General features: G+C 37.5%; 1 protein-coding gene across 1 annotated transcript; it reads right to left on the bottom strand.

The window, feature by feature from the left end:
* Positions 1–391: 391 nt before the first annotated feature.
* On the bottom strand, positions 392–15,865 carry LOC145780723 (ras-related protein Rab-27A-like). Its single transcript, XM_082592344.1, has 7 exons — positions 15,730–15,865; positions 15,196–15,293; positions 9,038–9,117; positions 8,725–8,828; positions 4,889–5,012; positions 3,917–4,000; positions 392–2,971 (listed from the first exon to the last, which is right to left on the bottom strand). The coding sequence occupies exons 1-7, from the start codon at positions 15,806–15,808 to the stop codon at positions 2,863–2,865; spliced, it is 678 nt and encodes a 225-aa protein (XP_082448470.1). The 5' UTR covers positions 15,809–15,865; the 3' UTR covers positions 392–2,862.
* Positions 15,866–21,462: the final 5,597 nt, after the last annotated feature.

The following is a 21,462-nucleotide window of genomic DNA, read 5'->3' as shown; positions in this document are numbered from 1 at the left end:
TCGAGTTGCATGGTAAAATTATGCTAAATACAGTATAACCTTTCTCATTTACCTATGCTGCATAGCCGAGTGGTGAGAGCGCTGGAACGGCAATCGAAAGGGCAGGACACTGTCTTTCGCAGGACACTTAAAGGCATGCCTGAAAGTGGACATGAAGACTGGCTTCCTTGCCTTCTCGTCCACTTAATCTAAATCTTCAACTACCGGGCGTAAGCCTGGATACGACGACGATTTACCTATTTTTATTCCCACTAATAATACAGTGCCTATATTGTAATTCTTATCTCAACGACATAGCCAACGCTCAATCAAATATTTTTATTTCCACTAATAATACAGTGTCTTCTGTGTCTATACCTGTATTGTAATTCATATCTCAACAACTCAGCGTTCTGTTATTGCTTTAATGATGGTGATCACAAAGAAAACAGAAAATTTATCTGAAATTATCAGTAAATTACGATAATTATGTTATTGTTTTTGAACAAACACGAATAATTTGACAAGCTTGATGGATTTCACAGTATGCACATTTTTACTACCAATAACGCTTAAGATTACTGATAAATTTTCAAGCATTTTGCGTTTTTTGAAACTTTTTCAATTATTGCTGACTTTGCTGTAAACAGCCCGTAGAAAGCAAAATACAAAGTTTGGAGTTTTTTATGGTATTTTCATTTGATTTAATTATTTTTCCTACTGCACGTAAGCGGCAGTGTAACTCAATTGATAAAAGCATCCAACTGGTATCTGAAGGTATAATTATAAGCACGGCGGTTACCTCAGTGGTTTGATTCTGGATCAAGAAGTTGAAGATTCGATACCTATTGCCGCTGTTGCGATTTTATTTATGCATAACTTACAAAAAGTTTTGTCCCTTTACAGTATATTATAGCCTATTCAATTTTTCGTCATGTTGATGAAAACAGTTCGTGCTGCATGGGATGGGGCAGCGCTAATAAAGAAAAAAAAATTATCGTTATCGGACATTATCGGCGATAATTTATCGTTTATCGTTATCGCTTAACTTTTTTTTGATTTATCGTTTATCGTTATCGCTTTAGGCATTTTTCGTTTATCGTTATCGCTTAACTGAAAAATGAGTTATCGCGCCCAACACTGTGTATGGTGTACCTGCGCACTAGCACGAAGGCATTTGATAAAAATCAGTGCAAACCCACTAAAGGTATAAACCAATACCAAGCACACAAGGGCCACCTGCACTTTGTATGATGAAAAACCTTCACCGTGCACTGATGAAACATCGCATGAAGTTGAACTTTCACGGAAGCACGCAGTGATTTTGATGATAAAGCGATTACCATTATTAAACGTCATGTAAATGCAACGTCAAACGATATAAAATAAAAAATATATAAAAAAGAAACAACTCAATCAATGAATGCTTGCAACAGACACCAAAAATAATGCAACATGATTTATGAAATGCGCGTTCAGCATGGGAATGCAGAAGAAAAGATTTCCTAAAACACAGCAACTAAAAACAAACAAACAAAATTCCGCTGACACAACAAACAGGATCTAAAAGAAGAGGCACGATTATGTACTGGTGGAGCCTTATCGTAATAATTTGGAAAAACCAAACATCGGTACTAGCTTGGTAGGCTATTAGGTGTCTCGGAGTGGAAGCAGCCATAATATATAGATTATGTTTTAAGTAATTTGAAAGACCGTAAGCTACTTACAAATTAACAGTAAAATAAAAATGTCATGTTTTTGCATCGAACGCCAGGTAACAATTCATTCGACTAAAACATCTTACGTTACATACTGCATTACTGCAACTACTGGTACTGCATGGTAGGCTAAGTATAAAATAGGTTATAGAATTTAAGGTGTTTCATATTTTCACCATCTTCGATTTTCAAAAACCTGGGGTCTGATGTGGTGGGGTTATGGGTAAAAATGCAACAACCTAAATTTTAGCTCATTATGGCGTCATAAAGATGTGGGGCACGCCCCTTAAAATTCCAAAAACCCCATTATCACATATTTCAAAAACTACTTAACTACTGCATACTACTACTATATAAAACTACTGTATCTACTGCGCATTTCGACAACAAATTTTCACTTCACCATAAATAGTTTTTGAAATACGTGAAAATGGGGTACTTAAAACTTCAAAGGGCGTGCCCCACATCTTTATAACGCCATTAAAAGCTAAAATTTTGGGTGTAGAGTTTTTACCCAAAACCCCACATCAGACCTTAGGCATTTTGAAAATCAAAAATAGTAAAAATATGAAACACACTAACACGCGGTAGGCCTACTGTATAATATTCGATCTCCACTGCTTGAATTATGGAGGTGACTTCTGACAGTGAGACCAACAAGAATGAAGCCGAATCACGTACCAGAATAAAAACTTAGTAGAAAACTAATCATTTCATGTCAATATCAAAGCTATTGTTATCAGGAAAATAATGTAAAAAATAACACAACAATACTTTATATAATAAGAAAACTTTTCCACCTCTTTGCAAGTAGTATTGTGCAAAAAAACGAGGTCAAAAATAGCAGTTATACATTAATCTAAATAACGGCAAACGGAAAGCGGGAACAGCAGAGACCAGAGAGCATACGAATTGTTAACATAGCCTACAAAAATTGATAACACAAGTATTTTTTCCAATATAAATCCAAAATCTGGTTTCAAAATATAACTTCCAAAAACTAAATTGCGTATATTTCTAAACACCGCGCATTGCAGGTGGCAAACAAGAGAATTTTGCTAAATTCATAGGCAAAAACTATATGCTACAATTTGAAAATACCGTTCGACACAGTCAAAAGATAACACGGTGACTGGTACAAAGATTCCTTTGTTGAGTGATCAAATCAACAAGAACATCTGGAAGCCGCAGATTCTTCCGAAGCTTCGTTCAAATTCACATTTTTTGGATCATCTTTAGCCGGCAGAAGGGTCCTTTCTACCACTTCCTCCATCCTGAGCACAATTCAACATTAGGAACAAATTAATATGAGTTTAAGCACTGTGTATTACCGAACACTTTTGGGATTTGGTTGAAAAGAGAGCGGAGATGGCAGCCTATAGGATATATGTATAATGTGTTGCCGAAAAATATTCAGGCTGGGGCCAAGAGAGTATTGTTTTTGAAGTGGAAGATGGAAGAAATGCTAAGCAGAGATATGTGTGACCTTAAATGCTAACTAAGTGAGTCCATTTTTTCATACAAATCCTCACACAAACCGATTTCCTTTCATTGTAAATTCTTTCAATTTGACTATAACACAAACGAAAGTTGGAGCCGAATCTATTTTTAAAACATAGCTAGCAATGAAGGCAAAGACATCCAACTTCTTTTTTTTTTAAAGCAGTTATGTATTTTGCAACAATATGCCTTTCATTGTTTCCCAAAAATTTATGGGCATTTTGGAAAGCACGTTTTCAAACATTCTGTAAATCTTACTGGTGCTGTTGCGTGCATCGGTTCAACGATAGCTCCTTTGTCTGTAGCCTAATTTTAAGCTTGGAAGAAAGATGATAAAGCTCGCAAACGAGACATATGTTGACAGGGTAGGTAGGTAGGAGAATGCACCAATTTCCACTGGCATGCCACTGTTTATCATTAAACGTGAAAAACATAAGCGCCAAGAAAGAGCTTGAAGTCTTTTCAGAAATTACACAAATTTGTTTTACAAGATCTTGAACAACCGAGTTCTACTTCAAGCAGGCTGTTTTAAATTGAAAATCGATCCAGAAGAAACTGATCAAAGAACACAATGGCTTCCTGACGTGTGGTCTGATGATCAGTATACGAGAACGGATACACTACATGGCCATATGCTTAATACATGTCTTATTTTATTTTTTTTTAGAACGGATGAAAGAGCACTTAGTAACACAAGTTCCAATAATAAATTGTTTCACCTCTTCATGACTAGATCCAGAAGGAGAGTGACCGCCTCTTCTACGTTGTGGCCGGTAGCAGCACTGGTTTCTATGTAGGGAAGCCTATATAATACAAGCATGTTAATATATAGTTAATAACAGTTACTTCCACTGCAGAAACAAATTCGGAAGTGCTAATTGCAGGAACAAAACAAATGCACAAACCACATTAAGTGCGCTTACAAGAACAGAGGTAGTGACTGGAATTGTTGAAACGAGGCTTCTTTGATCGAAAGTTTTTTCCAACGAAAATAAATTCAAAACGATAACAAAAAAGACATAAAAGAATTTTGCGTCAAAAGGAAATTCCGTTTTATTTGAAATATTTGTTTTGAGGACTCGCAAAAAATGTTCAAAAAAACTTGACGCCTAAGAAAACAAAATCCTTCATTTTTACATTACAGTCTGGGGCAGACTAAAATCACCTTTCACTTTTTGCATTCTAAATGTCTCGCGCGTTTTGTTTTTCGTTTGATACGCGTGATAAAATTAATCGCCTTCAACCGCAATGAAATTTACTGAAAAACTTACCACGAAAACAAAATTATAGCTGTATCAAATCTTTGGAAAGACTGATACAACGCAGAAACAATAAAGAAAAACACTATGGCAAAAAATTAAATAACAAAACATAAAATTACCACTACTGGATTGAAGATGATAGAATACTTATATAAAAATTTAAATAAAATAATTAGCGAGCAAATAACGATTTCGTTAAACTTCGCGAGTCCTGGGCTGGTTCAATTGAATCTTTAGAAGTTAAATTTAAAGCAAGAAAATTATCTTGTGTTGTTGACATGTTGAGTTGGCACAATTGGTACAATGATATTTTGCTACAGGTTAAACCACTTTTATCTGTCTGATAGTGAACAATCTACACCAAACCCATACCAATCGACTGCCATTAGCACAGGCTTATCTAATTAGACTTAGATATTCTTTGCTTACCCAAAGGAAAGAGCAAATTTTGTTGCCCTATCTTTAGTAATGACTCGCATATCTTCTATATCACATTTGTTTCCGCACAGAATGATATCAGGACTATCACAATAGGAATGTTGTTTCAACTGATCTAACAGAACAAAGACTCATTAAAGTATATAATAAATTTTTTTGCTGGATATTGAAAAACACAGGTTATTAACTATCCAATTATACATTATGCAGGTACATCAATTCAATGAAAATGCTATTGCTTAAGTTAGCCTAAATATGCTTGCTCTGATATGCAGTGGTGTTCTACTGTTGCTATTACAGTATAAAGCGCATATGTGGGAAAACAGGGTCTGCTACTATTCGGTGAGTCCGATTCGGTGAGAGCCTTTTTCGGAGAGTTCCCTATTCGGTGATTTTTTGAATTTTTTTTTGAAAATTATCGGGTACCGTGGCCGAATTATCATTGCCGCTTTTACATCGTTTTAACGTCGCTAAACGTTGAAATAAGACCGTAACCCGTAACCCTAAAACGGCAATGATAATTAGGCTGCGGTACCTGATAATTTAAAAAAAAAAATCACCGAATAGGGCTCTTACTGAATAGGGAGCTCACCGAATCGGACTCACCAAAACGGGCCATTCCGGGGAAAACAACACATCGTAAGCAATGAGCCACAAAGGTAGGATAACAAAGTTTGCAGGGATTCAAGAACCAACCTACAACTTAGCTACTGTTCGGTTCAAACCAGCTCTGCAACAAAGGCCAGTACTTGACAAATGACAATACCACAAAACTCGGTGTGACACAAATTATTCTGGTACATAACAGGAAAGTTTTAATTTGTGATCACTTGACTCTACACAAGTATATATATACATAGGCGTCGAAATAGGGTGGGCAGGGTGGGCGACGCCCACCCTGCCGTGAAACGAGGGTGGGCAAAATATGTTTCGCCCACCCTGTTTTCATGCCACTTATGAAGTGTTCGTTACAATTATTTCCGTTTTTCTTAAACGCTGAACTATCCAACCAACTGCAGCGCAACTTCTTGTTTTACGCTATGTCTCTCGCTAGGTATCCGACAGAACAAAGCAATTCCGCAACAACGCTGCGTGGAAAAACGGCGGTATGCACTGCATTGTTGTTGCTACGGCAACTGCCACAGCTGGCAATTCCTGGTGAGAGAAAGCCACGTTTGATCTTTTCTCCAAATTTGCGTCGGCAATTTGATCTTTTCTCCGAATGGTCTCACTTTCGTTACGTCACAATCAAACTTCAGTTCCCGGTCAGCGTAAGGGAATGTGAATATGACATCATAATGAACATGACAATAAAATAACCGATACAAACTAAAGACGTACTAAAAACAATCGCTTTTACAAATGCGGCAAATCCGAAGGCGCCACTTTAAAGATAACAGGTCACGAGTCACGCGCTTTTTAGGTCGCAAAGGAAAACATGAAAGAAGTTTGTTTAGTTTAGCAGCGCTCATAAGATCGCAAGATGCAAGAAAGAAAACATCCAACCTATTAAAGCTTAATTGCTGCAGCGACGCTAAACGCAGTCTTTGTGAGAAAGACTAACCACACTTTTCGAAATTAGCGTCGGCAATTGCCGAGGTGATTGTAAGGACAACAAGATTACAAGAAAAAACTAATTTACTTAGACTACACCAGACTAGAATGTTGATTCAATCTTACTATTGCTGGATGGTTTATTTGGGTTACTTCCTACTTCGACGGCGCTTAGACACGTGCCCAGCTGGGAGAATCTTTTATAAAAATATCACCCTATAATTCAGGCCTCGAAACTGAAGGCGGCCATCGCCGCGATTAACCTACAAAAACCGACATTTTGTCCGCCGGGTCTCGCCCTTCCGTCGGCCGCTTTTGTCCGCCATGAAGTTCCGAGAAAATTTTACACAAGCGGCCTTGTAAATAAAGTAGTAGTACTTTGCCACTTATAATTACAAAGGACTAGAAAAGAGTTAAAGCACTCGATAAATCACAATACACCCTGTCTATGCTTGAATTGTTAACATTATTGATTGACCAAGCAGCTGATGTCTGACATAAGCAGGATGTAAGTGACACCACAATACACTTTATTGATGCGATAAATTCAGTTTTCAAAATTAGCGTCGGCAATGAAAATGCCGAGGCCACACGAGCGCTTGTAATGTTAGGGTTAAACATTCCTCCCAGTCGTTATGGCACAGCATAGATTTATTCCCTAATCAACACCCTGATGGATCTTTATAAAAAAAAAGAGGCCTGTGGAGTGGTATCAAAGCCCGAAAGCCGCAAAACGTGGACGCTTCATTGCGAACGGCAAAGACGGTATAGATTTACAGCCAAGCTATGAGCCCCTTGATGTGTCTGATTCCAGTGATGACGCGACAACCTCGTGCTCCGATACAGCATCTGATGATTCCGATTCTGACAGCTAGTTCTTTATTAAACAGACTTTGTGTTGTTCGCAGTATCCCAATTGTGCCGAAATTATGTTAGTGTATACGTAAATCGAGGCAATCTTCTCGCAGGGAGCTATTAATTTGTTACCTGTTTCTGGTTGAGCAATTGACGTTATTTTATGATAATTCAACGTTGCTAGATGTCGAATTAATGTAAAACAAACGTAACTTTCTTATTGGGCATTGTTGTCACGCAATATAACCGAGCGGAAAAATTAAATCGATTTGTGCTGACTCGAACGTTGAATCAACCCAAAATTAACTCACTTTTCCCCGTGAGTTATTTGACGTGAATTCCTGCAACAGCGTGCCACGTGCGTATCTTGTAGCTCGCTTTATCGCTACTTTTGGCATTATTACATCACAACAAATCAAACAGTGCGGTCGTGATAGACTACTCTAGTATATTTTTCGCTTCTGCCGAAGTAAAAATGTGTGTCGAAGTTCTGATGGCCGCCATGTGCTTGTGATTGGCCGCCGAACAGCTTGCTACAGTCGGACACGTTTGGCCGCCGGAAAAAAAAGTTGTTTCAAGGCCTGCTATTTGCATTGATTTAACTCCAGTAGACGTCAAATTATTGTAAGCATCTACTCCTTGTTGCGCCTCGCTTTCCGTTATCTCGTCCAGCTGATACAGCATCTGATGATACCGATTCTGACTAGTTCATCAAACAGACTTTGTGTTGCTCGCAGTGTCCCAATTGTGCAGAAATTATGTTGGCTTAAATCGAGGCGATCTTCTCGCAGGGAGCTATTAATATGTTACCTGTACCTGGTTGAGTAATTCACGTTATTTTATGATAATTCAACATCGCTAGATGTCGAAATTAATGTAAAACAAACGTAAATTTCTTATTGGGCATTGTTGTTACGCAATATAACCCGCCGGAAAAATTAAATCGATTTGTGCTGACTCGAACGTTGAATCAACCCAAAATTAACTTACTTTCCCCTCCCGGTGAGTTTTTTAACGTGAATTACCGTAACAGCGTGCGTATCGCGTTGCTCGCTTTATCACTACTTTTGGTATTATTACACCACAATAAATCAAACAATGCGTTCGTAATAGACTACTCTAGTATATTTTTCGCTTCTCGTTTTACATGTTTTAGTACAATCTTTTCCTAATAAATATTTACAGTAATTGCCAAGGCAGTTTCAAATTTTGTCGTTTGGCCTCGGCAACGTTTTTGCCGAAGTAAAAATATGCTCATTTCGAAGACTGAATCATTGCGAATTTGCAAACACACATTCAATGAAATCTGTTTGAAAACTCTTGCCCACCCAGAATTCCTCTCTTCTAAGAAAAAATCGACGCCTATGTATATATATATGGTACAATAAACACATATAAGTTCTGAAAGCAGTGCTCACTCATCCAGTTTCTCGTATTAAGAAAGCTTTGTTCGCTTGTAAGGTCAAAGAACAAAAAGAACCCCATGGCATCTCGAAAGAAGGCAGTGGTCAAACTACGAAACCTGAAATGTAAGTAGGCCTACCAAGTTTATGACTGAATAGAGAAACCTTGGATTGCAAAAGGAAAATTTACTATTGAAACAGCCTTCCCAAATAGAAAATCACACTGACACTAAATTATACTGAGAACAGAATACGATGGGCATTGCCCAGTTGGGCAAGACATAATGGCTATTAATGCACTCTGACTTAATGAAAACAACAGACAGACCTTTCTTGACCAGCAGTATCCCATAATTGCAAATGGACCCTTTGAGCTCGGCCAGAATCGACACCAGATGGTCTGTAGCTCTAAACATAAGCAAACACCTCAAAGTCAAGTGACTAGAAAGAACCTGCAGAAGACTTTTTAATTTTTGGTACGGGTTTAACTGTAAATGCAAATAGATTATTCAAATTGAATTTATATTTAAATAAGCTTTTACTGAGGAGGATCTAGCTGCTAGCTGATCAAAATTAATTTTTAGCTGTGTATGATTGAACTGACTCATGTGAAAATAAATTTGTTTGTATTACGTAGTATATGTATTGTAGGGTGGTTCAAAAAAATACAAATTTTCTAGGAATCTTCCTCCACAAGGCTTAAAATATGCCATTTCCCCATGAAAGTGCCCTTGCAAAAAATTAGACTGATTGGAGGTCGTTTAAAGGTCAATCAGATTTTCACTTTTTACCACATTCTGCCTATGTCAAACCCTATCGCACACAGGCTGGTATGCACGTATGCAAGACTTACAGAGAGGAAAATGCTGACTCCCTATTATCTTGAAAACTATCAGCATAAAGTTCAGCAGATTATCTCCCTATTATCTTTGAAAACTACAACAGATTAGGTGAATTGTAGGACTGAATTAGTGCAATTCCTCGCTCGGCTGTGTCATTAACCATTTCAGAAGACTGACAATGGCTTTAAATTTATTGTATGCTGGGTCTGATGCCCAGAGGCTGGGTATTTGCCAAGGCATGCTCCTGCTTCTTTGTTGCCATTCGTGCACAGCAGATCAAATAGCTTCAGTGACCGACTTGGTATAAATGACTCTATTGGAGATTGATGGTCGAATCCTGTCCCATCCAGCCACTTCACAATTTTTGGATGTGGTGGTCGTGCCAAGTTTGTCACCATTGCTGTTTTGGTTCTGTCATCAATACGATCATCCACCAGCGCAAACAGAGCAAGATGCACAGAAAAATACCACAAGTGATGATGGAGAGCCTTAAGAGCTGCTTTCTTGATATGACATATTGGGTAGTGGTGAAGGAGGTCGAGAAGTTTCAAGTCGTTGTTGGAAACTCTTGCAGCTAATGGAGCCACGTGCCAGTACCGTGCATAAACAAGAGCTACAAAGAGACAAAACTGGGATAAAAAAGTGAGCCTAGTTTTATGCAGGTAACTATCCTGTCAAATATGTTACTGCAAGCACAATAGCACATTTATTACTCCGGAATGCAAAATATTGTGAATAAGAAAGTTTTGCAGTTGAATATCTTTGAACAGAAGAATATTGAAAAAAATGATGTTTTATGCATCCTGTGGTAAAAAAGTGAAAATCGGATTGACCTTCAAACGACCTCCATTCAGTCTAATTTTTTGCAAGGGCACTTCTATGGGGAAATGGCACATTTTAAGCCTTGTGGAGGAAGATTCCTAGAAACTTGTATTTTTTTTAACCACTTCTCTCCACAAAGGAGAGAACCCAATTTGCTGCAAATGTGGCATTTGACAAAAATGTGACCAGAACAAGTGCAGTAGGCTACCGGTTAGGGTGGTCCTCAAATGTATGCAAAAATTTCAAACTTAAAAAAATTGTAGTGCAGCTGTGCACACACTTCTATTTGGTTCCTTTTTATATAAAAACATTTCCCTGAAAGTTTGAAAGAGTTTGATAAACGTTTAGAGGTGCCAGATTACAGGTGAAAATTTAATAAATTGAGCGATTTACGAAACCCACCCAAGATAATGTAACATTTGTAATTTTACTTTAAAAAGATATAACACATCATGGCAGAACGAACATTAACCATGAGGATAATCATATGTAAGAATACTGTACTCTCATCCAACTTTGCAGTAGGAAACACTGATATAATTTTCTAGTACTGTGCTTCATGCATCATTATAACTCCAAAGTATATCACTGGAAAACTAGAAGTTTCACTTGCAACAAGATTAACTAGTGCATTCTAAAGATAAATACATAATACACAATTCAGTCTGTGGATTGATACACTTTCTGAAGATTTTTTTGCTGCAAGTCGGAAGAGCATGCCGGTGCTGTTGAATGTAGAACAACTTGTAGAATGTATTGAATTTTCTCTTCATCTTTCATTAATACATTGTTAAAACTTTGCATCAAAGCAACATCTTTTTCGGCAAAGTCATTGATTACATGGAGCCCACCAACAATGGCTTGCGCTTTCTCATAATTGTCATCAACATTCCATGATGTGATTTCCACCTTCAGAAAGTCACATGGTAAGTTAAGAATCTGGAAAAATCTCATGGTGTTTGATGTGACAAAGTGCGACAGATCTTTTGATGAAATACCATCTCGTACTCGAGAAAGACGCTTTGAAGGTGTACTGCTTTGATGAGTTAACGTGGAAACCATGGCTTTTTTTGAGTAACAGAAACAGCATCATTAAAAAATGCCAGGCCCACAAGTTCACTTATATATATACCATAAGTGCCTCGAAAATGTTTTCATGGCTTCTTGCGATAAACCTGCATCATGTTGCTCATACTCATTTACCTTTTTCAAAAGCTCCAGGTCATGTCGTGGTGCACATTTAGCTAAAGGTGCTGTGAACCATGATTTTACATATACACCTTCAAAACAAACAGAACAAATCGCTTTAAACCGCGTTGCTCCTGACTTGACAAATCAAACTGCATTCGAAATAACCAGATTTTGAGTGCATATACGCTATACAGCAGTTGCCATCCATCTGGCGATGAAGGGCACCTGGACGACAGAATCGAATTCCATGCGGTGGTGTTCCATTGAGCATTATGACCGATACTTCTAGAAATTCTTGGCAGTTGTCTCTTGGCTGATTATTGTTATGCAAATGGTGGATACAGAACTGTATGATTTCATCAGAAAAGCTGCTGTCATCTTTTTCCAAGGTCACATACATCTTTATTCAATGAACTCCATTTTGAGTTAAATCGCTTAAAAAGGAGAATGTCTGGTCCAGATGGTGGCCCAAGGCATGTCAAGAAGGTTTTTTGTAATATTAGTTCCAAAATATGGTTCAATTCTTGTGAAATTAGGACACAAGCACCAGACTTCTGACCAGTATTGCTGAAAGGAGCTAGCTTTAGCTGAATCTAGAATATTTGCTCAACTACAGACAAAGCTTTGGTAGCTGGTGTGACATAATTTTATCTACTGTTAAGACTATCAACATGGCAGCCAAGTAATGGTGGTCAGTGAAATGGAACAACATCATGCTGATAAAAAGAGATTTAAAACCCAGTTTAAAAGAGGATATTGCACACAACTATATATATCAACAGTTGGATAATTACAACTTCAGTGTGTCAAGTATGGTTTTACAGACTGTAGCAGCGTAGCTTCCCAATTCCCATTATGTTCGCATAGGGAAAAAAATCTGAATTTTCAAGGTAAATCTGGCACCTCCAAACAAAGTTCAATCTCTCTGAAATTTGTCCAGGGTCCATTTTTGGTCATTTGAGATGTTTCGGGTAGTGTCACATTGCATTTTTTAAAATTCGGTTTTCGAGACCACCCTACTACTGGTAGGCACTTATGAAGCTCAGAGGCTGATGAAGAACTTTCGTCCTTCAGCATCATTCCTAACGGCCAATATGCATGGCCTATGTATATATTTACACTTGATCAAACTGTTTACAAAAATAAAGATAATGCTCATTTTTATAATTTTTGTCAAAATAAAAAAAAAATTAGCCATTGGTCTGTATGGATATGGTGCTGTACCCATAGGCGCCGACTTTTATTTTTGCACGGGGTGGCGGATAGCACAATATGGCAACCTAAAAACTTTCAAACTGCATGTTTTTGTTTGATTTTTACTAAGCGTGTTTCGTAGATGCAATTGTCTTTTCACACCTGATTTGTAGCTCGATAATTTACAAAGCAACTTTAAAACAAAGCACAGGAGGCAAGTCGTGAATTTTATTGTTACGTTGCTGCTCTGACACTTAATATTTGGCAAAAGTATTTTTGAATACCACTTGTGAATACCACTATCCCTATGTTTTTTGATACCTTGTTTTCCTTTCTTCTAGTTACCATACCCGGTTTCTGTCCAAACTTTAACAGAGTTCTGAATTAATGGAGTTAACGACGCCACATTTATTTTGTTGTGCGAAATTGCCCGTTTGCAAATCGGACAGAATGCTCTATCTTTGCATCTATCGTGTTCTAGCCACGGGAAATCGCTCTCCCACGATTTTTGATAGCTTCTCCCTTCAACAGCGATTATCCTGCTCGTGCTCGGTTCTTCCACCTCCCTGATCGTGCTAACGCCTTTTGGCAGTGGTACACTTTCGTTTCGTTCAGGCGTTTGGTCACTTTCATGCTGGCTGAATCCGGACTAGACGCAACAAAAATGACTCAATGGAGGGCTGCAATTTTGAGCGCTTTTTCGGTGGCATCTTTAAGCTGAATAAAACTGGAATGTCGGCGACAAACTTTTACTGGACGACTTTTCGTAATTTTTTCTATGATGTAACAAGCAACTCCTATGTCAGACCAATAAATTCCCGCCTCAGACTTTTGCAGGACGACTTTTCGTATTTTTTTCTATGATGTAACAAGCAACTCCTATGTCAGACCAATAAATTCCCGCCTCACAGTTTGTCACGCATTGACACGCAATATTACTGCATGAAGTAGATAACAAAGTAGAAATTAAAGCATGGAGTAGATGACAGTACACTCCAATTGAAATCGGAAAATAATTCAAAATGCAAAATCTTGAGTAATTGAAAAAGGTTGCTTTTATTATTGGGAATTGGCAGGGGTGTAGCTTTCCTCGAATGGAATCATGTAAACGTGTAAATTTGCAGAACGTTAAAACTGCTACTTTACTAGGTGCACTTTTTAAATAAAACTCAAAAAGTTTCGAAAATTGTTTTTTTTTTAATGAAATTTGAAAATAGATATTCATTTAGGGGGTGGAGCTATCAATCATCGAAATAATTTTATTTCCAAGTATTTTATAGCTGTCATAATTTATAGCGATATTACGAGCAGTTTAAAAATTTTCAAAAAAGATTTGTGAGGGAGGCAATGAAAAGATGGTATTTTATTGATTAATAAATCCCATTGTAAACCTAACAAATGTAACAATGACTTATGACAAGTAACAAATAAAACGATCGCAACTACAAGGAAAAAACTCGTAGCCACGTGTTGCGTAATCTTCACGTAGCTTGCTTGATGTTACGCGAGTATCATGCTTGTGACAAAAACAATTATTTTCTTCGCAATCCTGTATTGGTTCACCTCTTGCTTTACGTTGACTTGAAGCGAAAACCAATGATCAAAAAAAGATTTAAACGTCCGTTCAAATTACATTTATTTGCAGTAAGTAATGTAACCTAAACGGGGTGGCTGCCACCCCGCCACAGCGGTTACGGGGTGGCGTGGCCACCCCGTAACCCCGTAAGTCGGCGCCAGTGGCTGTACCAATAACATTTATATATATATCATATATATCATAAATATCAATCATATATATCCCATTAGTTAGCATGCAACTCATCAGAGCAATATCTTTTAGCAATATATATATATATATATATACCGGTAGTGCAGTATTTGATTACAAATAAAAAAGCATAATAATTCTGAAACAGTACAAAAAATCTACCAAGCAGACGAGCAACATTGTTTTGCTGCATCAAGCCTTCAATATGGACAATTGGACAATTGATACTAAATGCCTTTCATATATATATTCGATAAACTTGTGTGGAGTTGTCACCTGGATGTCGAGAGCATAACATGCCTTATAACCTTGATGACACCCTAATGAACATTAATCTACTTCCCTCTTATGAAGCACCACTTGTCAGTTTCTCTGCATTCTCTTGCTCAATTCTATTGGTTGGTTTCAAGTTTTGTTTTACTTTACTTAAACAATTCCATTGAAAAGGATTGTCAACAAGGAAGCTTGCTTTAGTAAAAACATTCCAAATCGTAAACTTTATTTTTAAATTACAATTCTTAAATGGACCTTTCTGAGTGCAAAATGATGTTGGGTTGTGGTAGACTTTGATTCTCAACTTTGCTGCAAACCATACACAACTGGAAAGCTGCACAGTTTTAAAATAACTGACTAAATAACAGGTAACCAAGTGATTGAATACAAACTTACCACACGCTTTTCTTTGAAATCTATTCCCACTGTTGTAACAAACTTGCTTTCAAAAGATCCATCAGTATACTGATGAAGGAATGAAGTTTTTCCAACTCCTGAATGCATGTACAATATGAGTCAAAATTAAGATCAACCATACCTCACAGAAATCACTTCACCAATTTACATTACAATAATGAAACTTTTGTTAAGGAAAACATGACCCCTAATCAAACAAGAAACTAATGTCCTAAATAATATCAACCAAAACAGGAGTAGGAAGTGTTTTCAAGGTAAGGTACATTCCTGCATTTGGCCAAAACACTGTATTTTGCTGTATTGCCATCTCCAGAGCCCAGAAGCCTCTCATACTGTATTACACAGCGCTGATCTGGCAAGTGATCAAAATCAATTATATTCCAATACTAGTCTCGTTAGCCTAGTAAATATATTGATTTGTTAGGTACAATAACTGACCAGCCATGATTGTAAGAATGTCCAATTGTCCAAGCACTGTCAAATTGAATTTATTATAAATGAATTATATAATACCTGAATCTCCCAAGACAAGAAACTTTATGAGGTAATCATATGCAGTGTTTTTAAATTGGCCAGGGTCATCAGCTGCCATTTTTCTTTTACAAAATTAATTATAAATCTCTACAATTTAAGCTGAGAAGAAAAAAATCTGAAAAATTTAAAATAAACGGTATCGTACCATAGTTAACAGTAACATTAAAATCCCCCGAAATAAAATAACACTTAGTTCATTAGGCTAGCCTACTGAAGAATGAAATAAGAAATTTGAATCGTTTTTTTATAATGACCTGAAACACATCCTGATACAATTATATTAGCAATAAGTTATATTCAATATTCATACAGTATTTAAGCCCAATCTAAAATCAACATCATTTGTAATTTAAAACCAAAAATTTATTTCAAGCACAATTTATGAACTATCCTATATCAAACCTTCAATAGGCTAAGTAGTTTTGGCTAAGTATTTTTGGATTAACTTGAGCTTCTATCAAAGCTCAAGTTAAAAGACATCAGTGAAGTCCTCCAATTAGGCAGACTGAGATGGCTTGGTCACGTTGAGCGCAGCTCAAGCTGGATCTCACAACATCGCAGCATAGCGGGGTCAAGGGAGACCAAAACTTTCTTGGGAAGAACTTGTAAAACGTGACCTTGTAGCCCTGAACATGGACTCTGCCAACCCAATAATTTGCGAGGTGTGGAGGGGAAGACTTCGTTCTCAACAGATAGACATGCCATACCCTCGACATGAGGATTAATTCATGGCTTGTAAGAGAATTAAAATAAAGTTCAACCAGCCTCATGTTTAAAAAGAATATATATTTTGCTACATAGTAATGAGCATCTTCAGCTCTGCAAACAAACGAATTACTGCAATGAATGCTGCATAAAGGGAAAATATGCTGTAAGAAGCCTCTATAATCAAAATTAAAATGATGAGTAAAATTTCTTCAACATTTACACATTAAGAAAATTATTTACGTCATGGGATATAAAAACCAATGTTCAAAGTGAAGAATAAAAACCAAGAATGGATTCGGCAAATCTTCTCTAGTCGGTAAATGGTAGTTCATCCTAAGAGCTATCTACAGGTAAAGTAAATTGGTATCAAGAAATGCAAATCATTCAAAAACAGCAGTTCAGTTTGTAAAATGAAAAATCAGTTGAAATTGTTGATGTGGTTGCCAAGGAATAAATTGTTTTGCGAAATTAGTCTGCGAGCAGTAATAATGAAACATATTTATGCAAATTATAAAGGTAATTAGGTGATACATTATAAAGGCGAAGTGAACATAGGGAGGGGTTCGGTTCATACAAAACAAGCGTTAATTGCAAGAAATAGTAGGTAGTAGCAACAGTGGATAAATTAAAACCGTACAAAACAGTAACCCTTGAAATTACAGTGAAGTCTATTATCATTTCTAAAAACATTCTTTCTGATCTTGGGTAAGAACATTTTTTTAATGTTAATGTTTGCATTTAAAATATGAAACCAAAAGTTTTCTCGGCTATCAAGAATGGAAGGTTTAGGTTCTTCAACGAAAACAACTTCGAAACAATCTGGAAGGGTGGGTTTATTCTTGATAATATTGGGGTGAAATCAGTGAAAATGTTTTAGTAAGGCTGCTTTATCTGAATTGTCCTTGCAATCAAAGCTGTTCCAGTTGTGTCGGTGACCTGTCCATCTTACGGAAAAGAGGTTTTTAGTTTGGCCAACGTATTGATTTTTGCAGATCCTGCAAGTTGCGACGTAAATTCCAAAATATTTGCAGGTTAAGTTTTGTTTCAGGTTAATTTTTTTTCCAGAGCATGCAGTTAGAAATGTGGTAGAAGCTAGAAGGCACCATACTCGTTTGATGATTGTTGCTGTTCCCGCAAAGTGCACATTGTCCACAAGGTTGCGATGTCCCTGTTTCAGGTTTCAGAGTTGTGCTTAGGGAAATAGATTTATAGTTCTTTAAGTGGTTTGCAAGTGTTGCTGGGCGTTTAAAAACGACTGCTGCATTGGGTTTTAGTTTTGCTTCTTTAGTGGTAACTTTCAAAAAGGTGTGAAAAAGAAGTGGCCCAAATAATTTTTTTTAAATTTGATTTCGTTTGCTAATGTTAGGTCCAAGACGCGATTTCCATGTTTTTGCCAAGGTGATCATTTCTTTCGTGATAGTTTTGTTGAAACCTGAGTCTGTGCATTTTTTATACAGTTTTTCCAAACTGGCCAGGTACTGTAATAATCTTCACGTTCATTAAGTCGGCGCATGCGAATTGCCACTCCATAGATATTATCAAGAATAAACCAATATTATCAAGAATAAACCCACCCTTCCAGATTGTTTCGAAGTTGTTTTCGTTGAAGAAGCTAAACCTTCCATTCTTGATAGCCGAGAAAACTTTTGGTTTCATATTTTAAATGCAAACATTAACATTAAAAAATGTTGTGAAGAAAGGGGCGTTCTTCCCGGCTATCAGCACAAGGCTGAGCACTCACTAGTACAGCGAGCAGCTGCGATTCGCCAACCATAACGGTGTAGCTTCCACGCTAGCCATTCAGACCATCCAATCAACAATATGTTTCTCGGCAGCCGATTTGCAGCAAGAATTGACAGCGATAGACACGTGTTTCGCCCATGAGGCTGGGCTCATCAGTATCGCACCGTATTCTGCCACAAATTTATTCGACCACCGCTTTACCAGTCAGTTTAACTCTTATCTTTGTGGAAACAAAGAAAGAGCCAACAAAACCAGCAGGCGCCAGGGCAGAGGACATTGTGAAGAAAGGGGCGTTCTTCCCGGCTATCAGCACAAGGCTGAGCACTCACTAGTACAGCGAGCAGCTGCGATTCGCCAACCATAGCTACACCGTTATGGTTGGCGAATCGCAGCTGCTCGCTGTACTAGTGAGTGCTCAGCCTTGTGCTGATAGCCGGGAAGAACGCCCCTTTCTTCACAATGTCCTCTGCCCTGGCGCCTGCTGGTTTTGTTGGCTCTTTCTTTGTTTCCACAAAGATAAGAGTTAAACTGACTGGTAAAGCGGTGGTCGAATAAATTTGTGGCAGAATACGGTGCGATACTGATGAGCCCAGCCTCATGGGCGAAACACGTGTCTATCGCTGTCAATTCTTGCTGCAAATCGGCTGCCGAGAAACATTAAAAAATGTTCTTACCCAAGATCAGATAGAAAGTTTTTAGAAATGATAATAGACTTCACTGTAATTTCAAGGGTTACTGTTTTCTACGGTTTTAATTTATCCACTGTTGCTAATATTTCTTGTAATTAATGCTTGTTTTGAATGAACCGAACCCCTGGCTATGTTCACTTCGCCTTTATAATGTATCACCTAATTACCTTTATAATTTGCATAAATATGTTTCATTATTACTGCTCGCAGACTATTTCGCAAAACAATTTATTCCTTGGCAACCACATCAACAATTTCAACTGATTTTTCATTTTACAAACTGAACTGCTGTTTTTGAATGATTTGCATTTCTTGATACCAATTTACTTCGAAGCAGGACATTAAGGCGCGAACAAAACGGCGCGAGACAAAAAGGCGCAGAAAAAAGGGCGCAGAGACAAAATGGCGCAGAGGCAAAACGGCGCAGACAAAACGGCGCCAAAGTCAATGTAACAATTTTTTTTTCTTTTGAAAATACTTAACTCAAGCGCTATAGTTGATCAATAATAGTTTTGATTCAAACGCGTTGCTCACTTCAAGTTCATTTGGGAAGCACGAATAACATTATTGTAAAGAGAAACTGCTGTGCAATAATATCTAATTTGTGATAATTAAATGAGTTCAATAACACTCAATGACATTCTTAATTCAAATGCGTTGCTCCTTAAAGAAGTTTAAATGCTTTTGATGTCATCCGTCGGCGACTGGCCTCCAAGGAATGGACACGGACAAATTATTTCGGCTTGGGAGGGAAGTGTTGGAAAGCATGTCCAAAAGTTTAAACCAGAAAACTTTGGAGAATTTTTTTTTAATTGCTGAAAAAAAGTAGCCTACTGTTGTGAAATGCAGTGCGTAATTTCATTTGTGCAGTTTCGTTCAGTTGAGGAACATTGCAAATTAATTATTTTACCAGACAGCGCAAAAGACTTGAAAAAAAAAACCTTGGCGATTTCAAAACAAGCAATGAGTGTGAACCGTGTTTTTCTACCTTACCACTATTTTCGTAGGCCACATTCCATTCTCAAAACTACACAGCTGGTAAGGAGCTAAAAATAGCACGCTTGAATCAAAAACTTCAACAGTCAAAGTTCCCGTTGTGACATCACAGAGGTCGGTGAGATGAAAACAAGTCCGATTGCCGCAGTTTGTAGAAAAATGCTTTGATCGTACATGCTCTCCCAGTCAGCAAAGATGGTCTTTTTTACATTGTTTCAATGTCTGCTGACGATAAATCAATGTAAAAAGGACCAGTTTTGCTGGCTGGAACATACATCATAGTGTTAATGTGACACAGAACTAGTAAACTCTTTAAAGTTTAACCAGAATTGTAAACAGTTGTATGAAGTATCAGTTGTAATGTGCGTTGCTGCCTAGTCAGCACAGACACCTTCTCAACAATTACGCCCATTTACAATTACTGCAGAAACGTAGTAAATAAACAATTCCTGATTTCGCTAATCATCGGCAAACCGTTGCAATTTGTACCCAGCTCGAAAAGTAAAAATAAAACCCGTCTGGTTTGCCATAGATTCCGTCCAACTGTGGTATTGATTTGCATCCTATCTTTGACACCCATCTCTCTGAACTGTCACGTGCGCTAATTCTGTACTACAAAGCAATTATCCAGGTAACAATATCCGCCACTATAACTTTGATTCAACGTTGCCAGACTTTGAATCAACATCAATGCAAAATCAATGGAATTGTTAGCTGTGTAAGAATATATTTTTGCGGCTTGTAGCCAAATCTGCCTACATCTCAAGCAAACATTTGTTTCCGATCTTCGTACCTTTCAAAACAAACAATTTTCACATCTAAGCACTGTGGTCGCACTTTTGCCAGCTGGATAATTACAGAATAAATAGTTTCTTGGCAGTTGATAAGCCGTCACGGTTGTTAGTGTGAGAGACAGAACGCAAAGTGTGATGCGGGAATATTAATCTCGCCGTATTTTGTCTTGAAAATGATGCGACACAATCTTTGAACTTATTGCAAACAAATGTACGCTGTTTCAAATTGCTCCCCGACCAAATGTGGTCTTTACTTCCCGACTGAACTTGACTTCAAATATAAGGAGCAACGCATTTGAATTAAGAATGTCATTGAGTGTTATTGAACTTATTTAATTATCACAAATTAGATATTATTGCACAGCAGTTTCTCTTTACAATAATGTTATTTCGTGCTTCCCAAATGAACTTGAAGTGAGCAACGCGTTTGTATCAAAACTATTATTGATCAACCTTCGCGCTTGAGTTAAGTATTTTCAAAAGAAAAAAAAATTGTTACATTGACTTTGGCGCCGTTTTGTCTGCGCAGTTTTGCCTCTGCGCCATTTTGTCTCTGCGCCCTTTTTTCTGCGCCTTTTTGTCTCGCGCCGTTTTGTTCGCGCCTTAATGTCGTGGACCGAATTTACTTTACCTGTTGATAGCTCTTAGGATGAACTACCATTTACCGACTAGAGAAGATTTGCCGAATCCATTCTTGGTTTTTATTCTTCACTTTGAACATTGGTTTTTATATCCCATGACGTAAATAATTTTCTTAATGTGTAAATGTTGAAGAAATTTTA

The sequence above is a fragment of the Aplidium turbinatum genome, chromosome 12 (genome assembly GCF_918807975.1).
Source record: "Aplidium turbinatum chromosome 12, kaAplTurb1.1, whole genome shotgun sequence".
Lineage (NCBI taxonomy): Eukaryota > Metazoa > Chordata > Ascidiacea > Aplousobranchia > Polyclinidae > Aplidium > Aplidium turbinatum.
Note: the sequence above shows the minus strand (reverse complement) of the source record. Positions and strands in the feature narration are given on the sequence as shown.

Coding starts and splice junctions, on each gene's coding strand:
- LOC145780723 (XM_082592344.1), bottom strand. CDS start 15,808: ATGGCAGCTGATGACCCTGGCCAATTTAAAAACACTGCATATGATTAC. Junction 4,001..4,888: donor AAATTTGCTCTTTCCTTTGG/GTAAGCAAAGAA, acceptor TGTATTATATAG/GCTTCCCTACATAGAAACCA. Junction 2,972..3,916: donor CTGGATCTAGTCATGAAGAG/GTGAAACAATTT, acceptor AATTGTGCTCAG/GATGGAGGAAGTGGTAGAAA.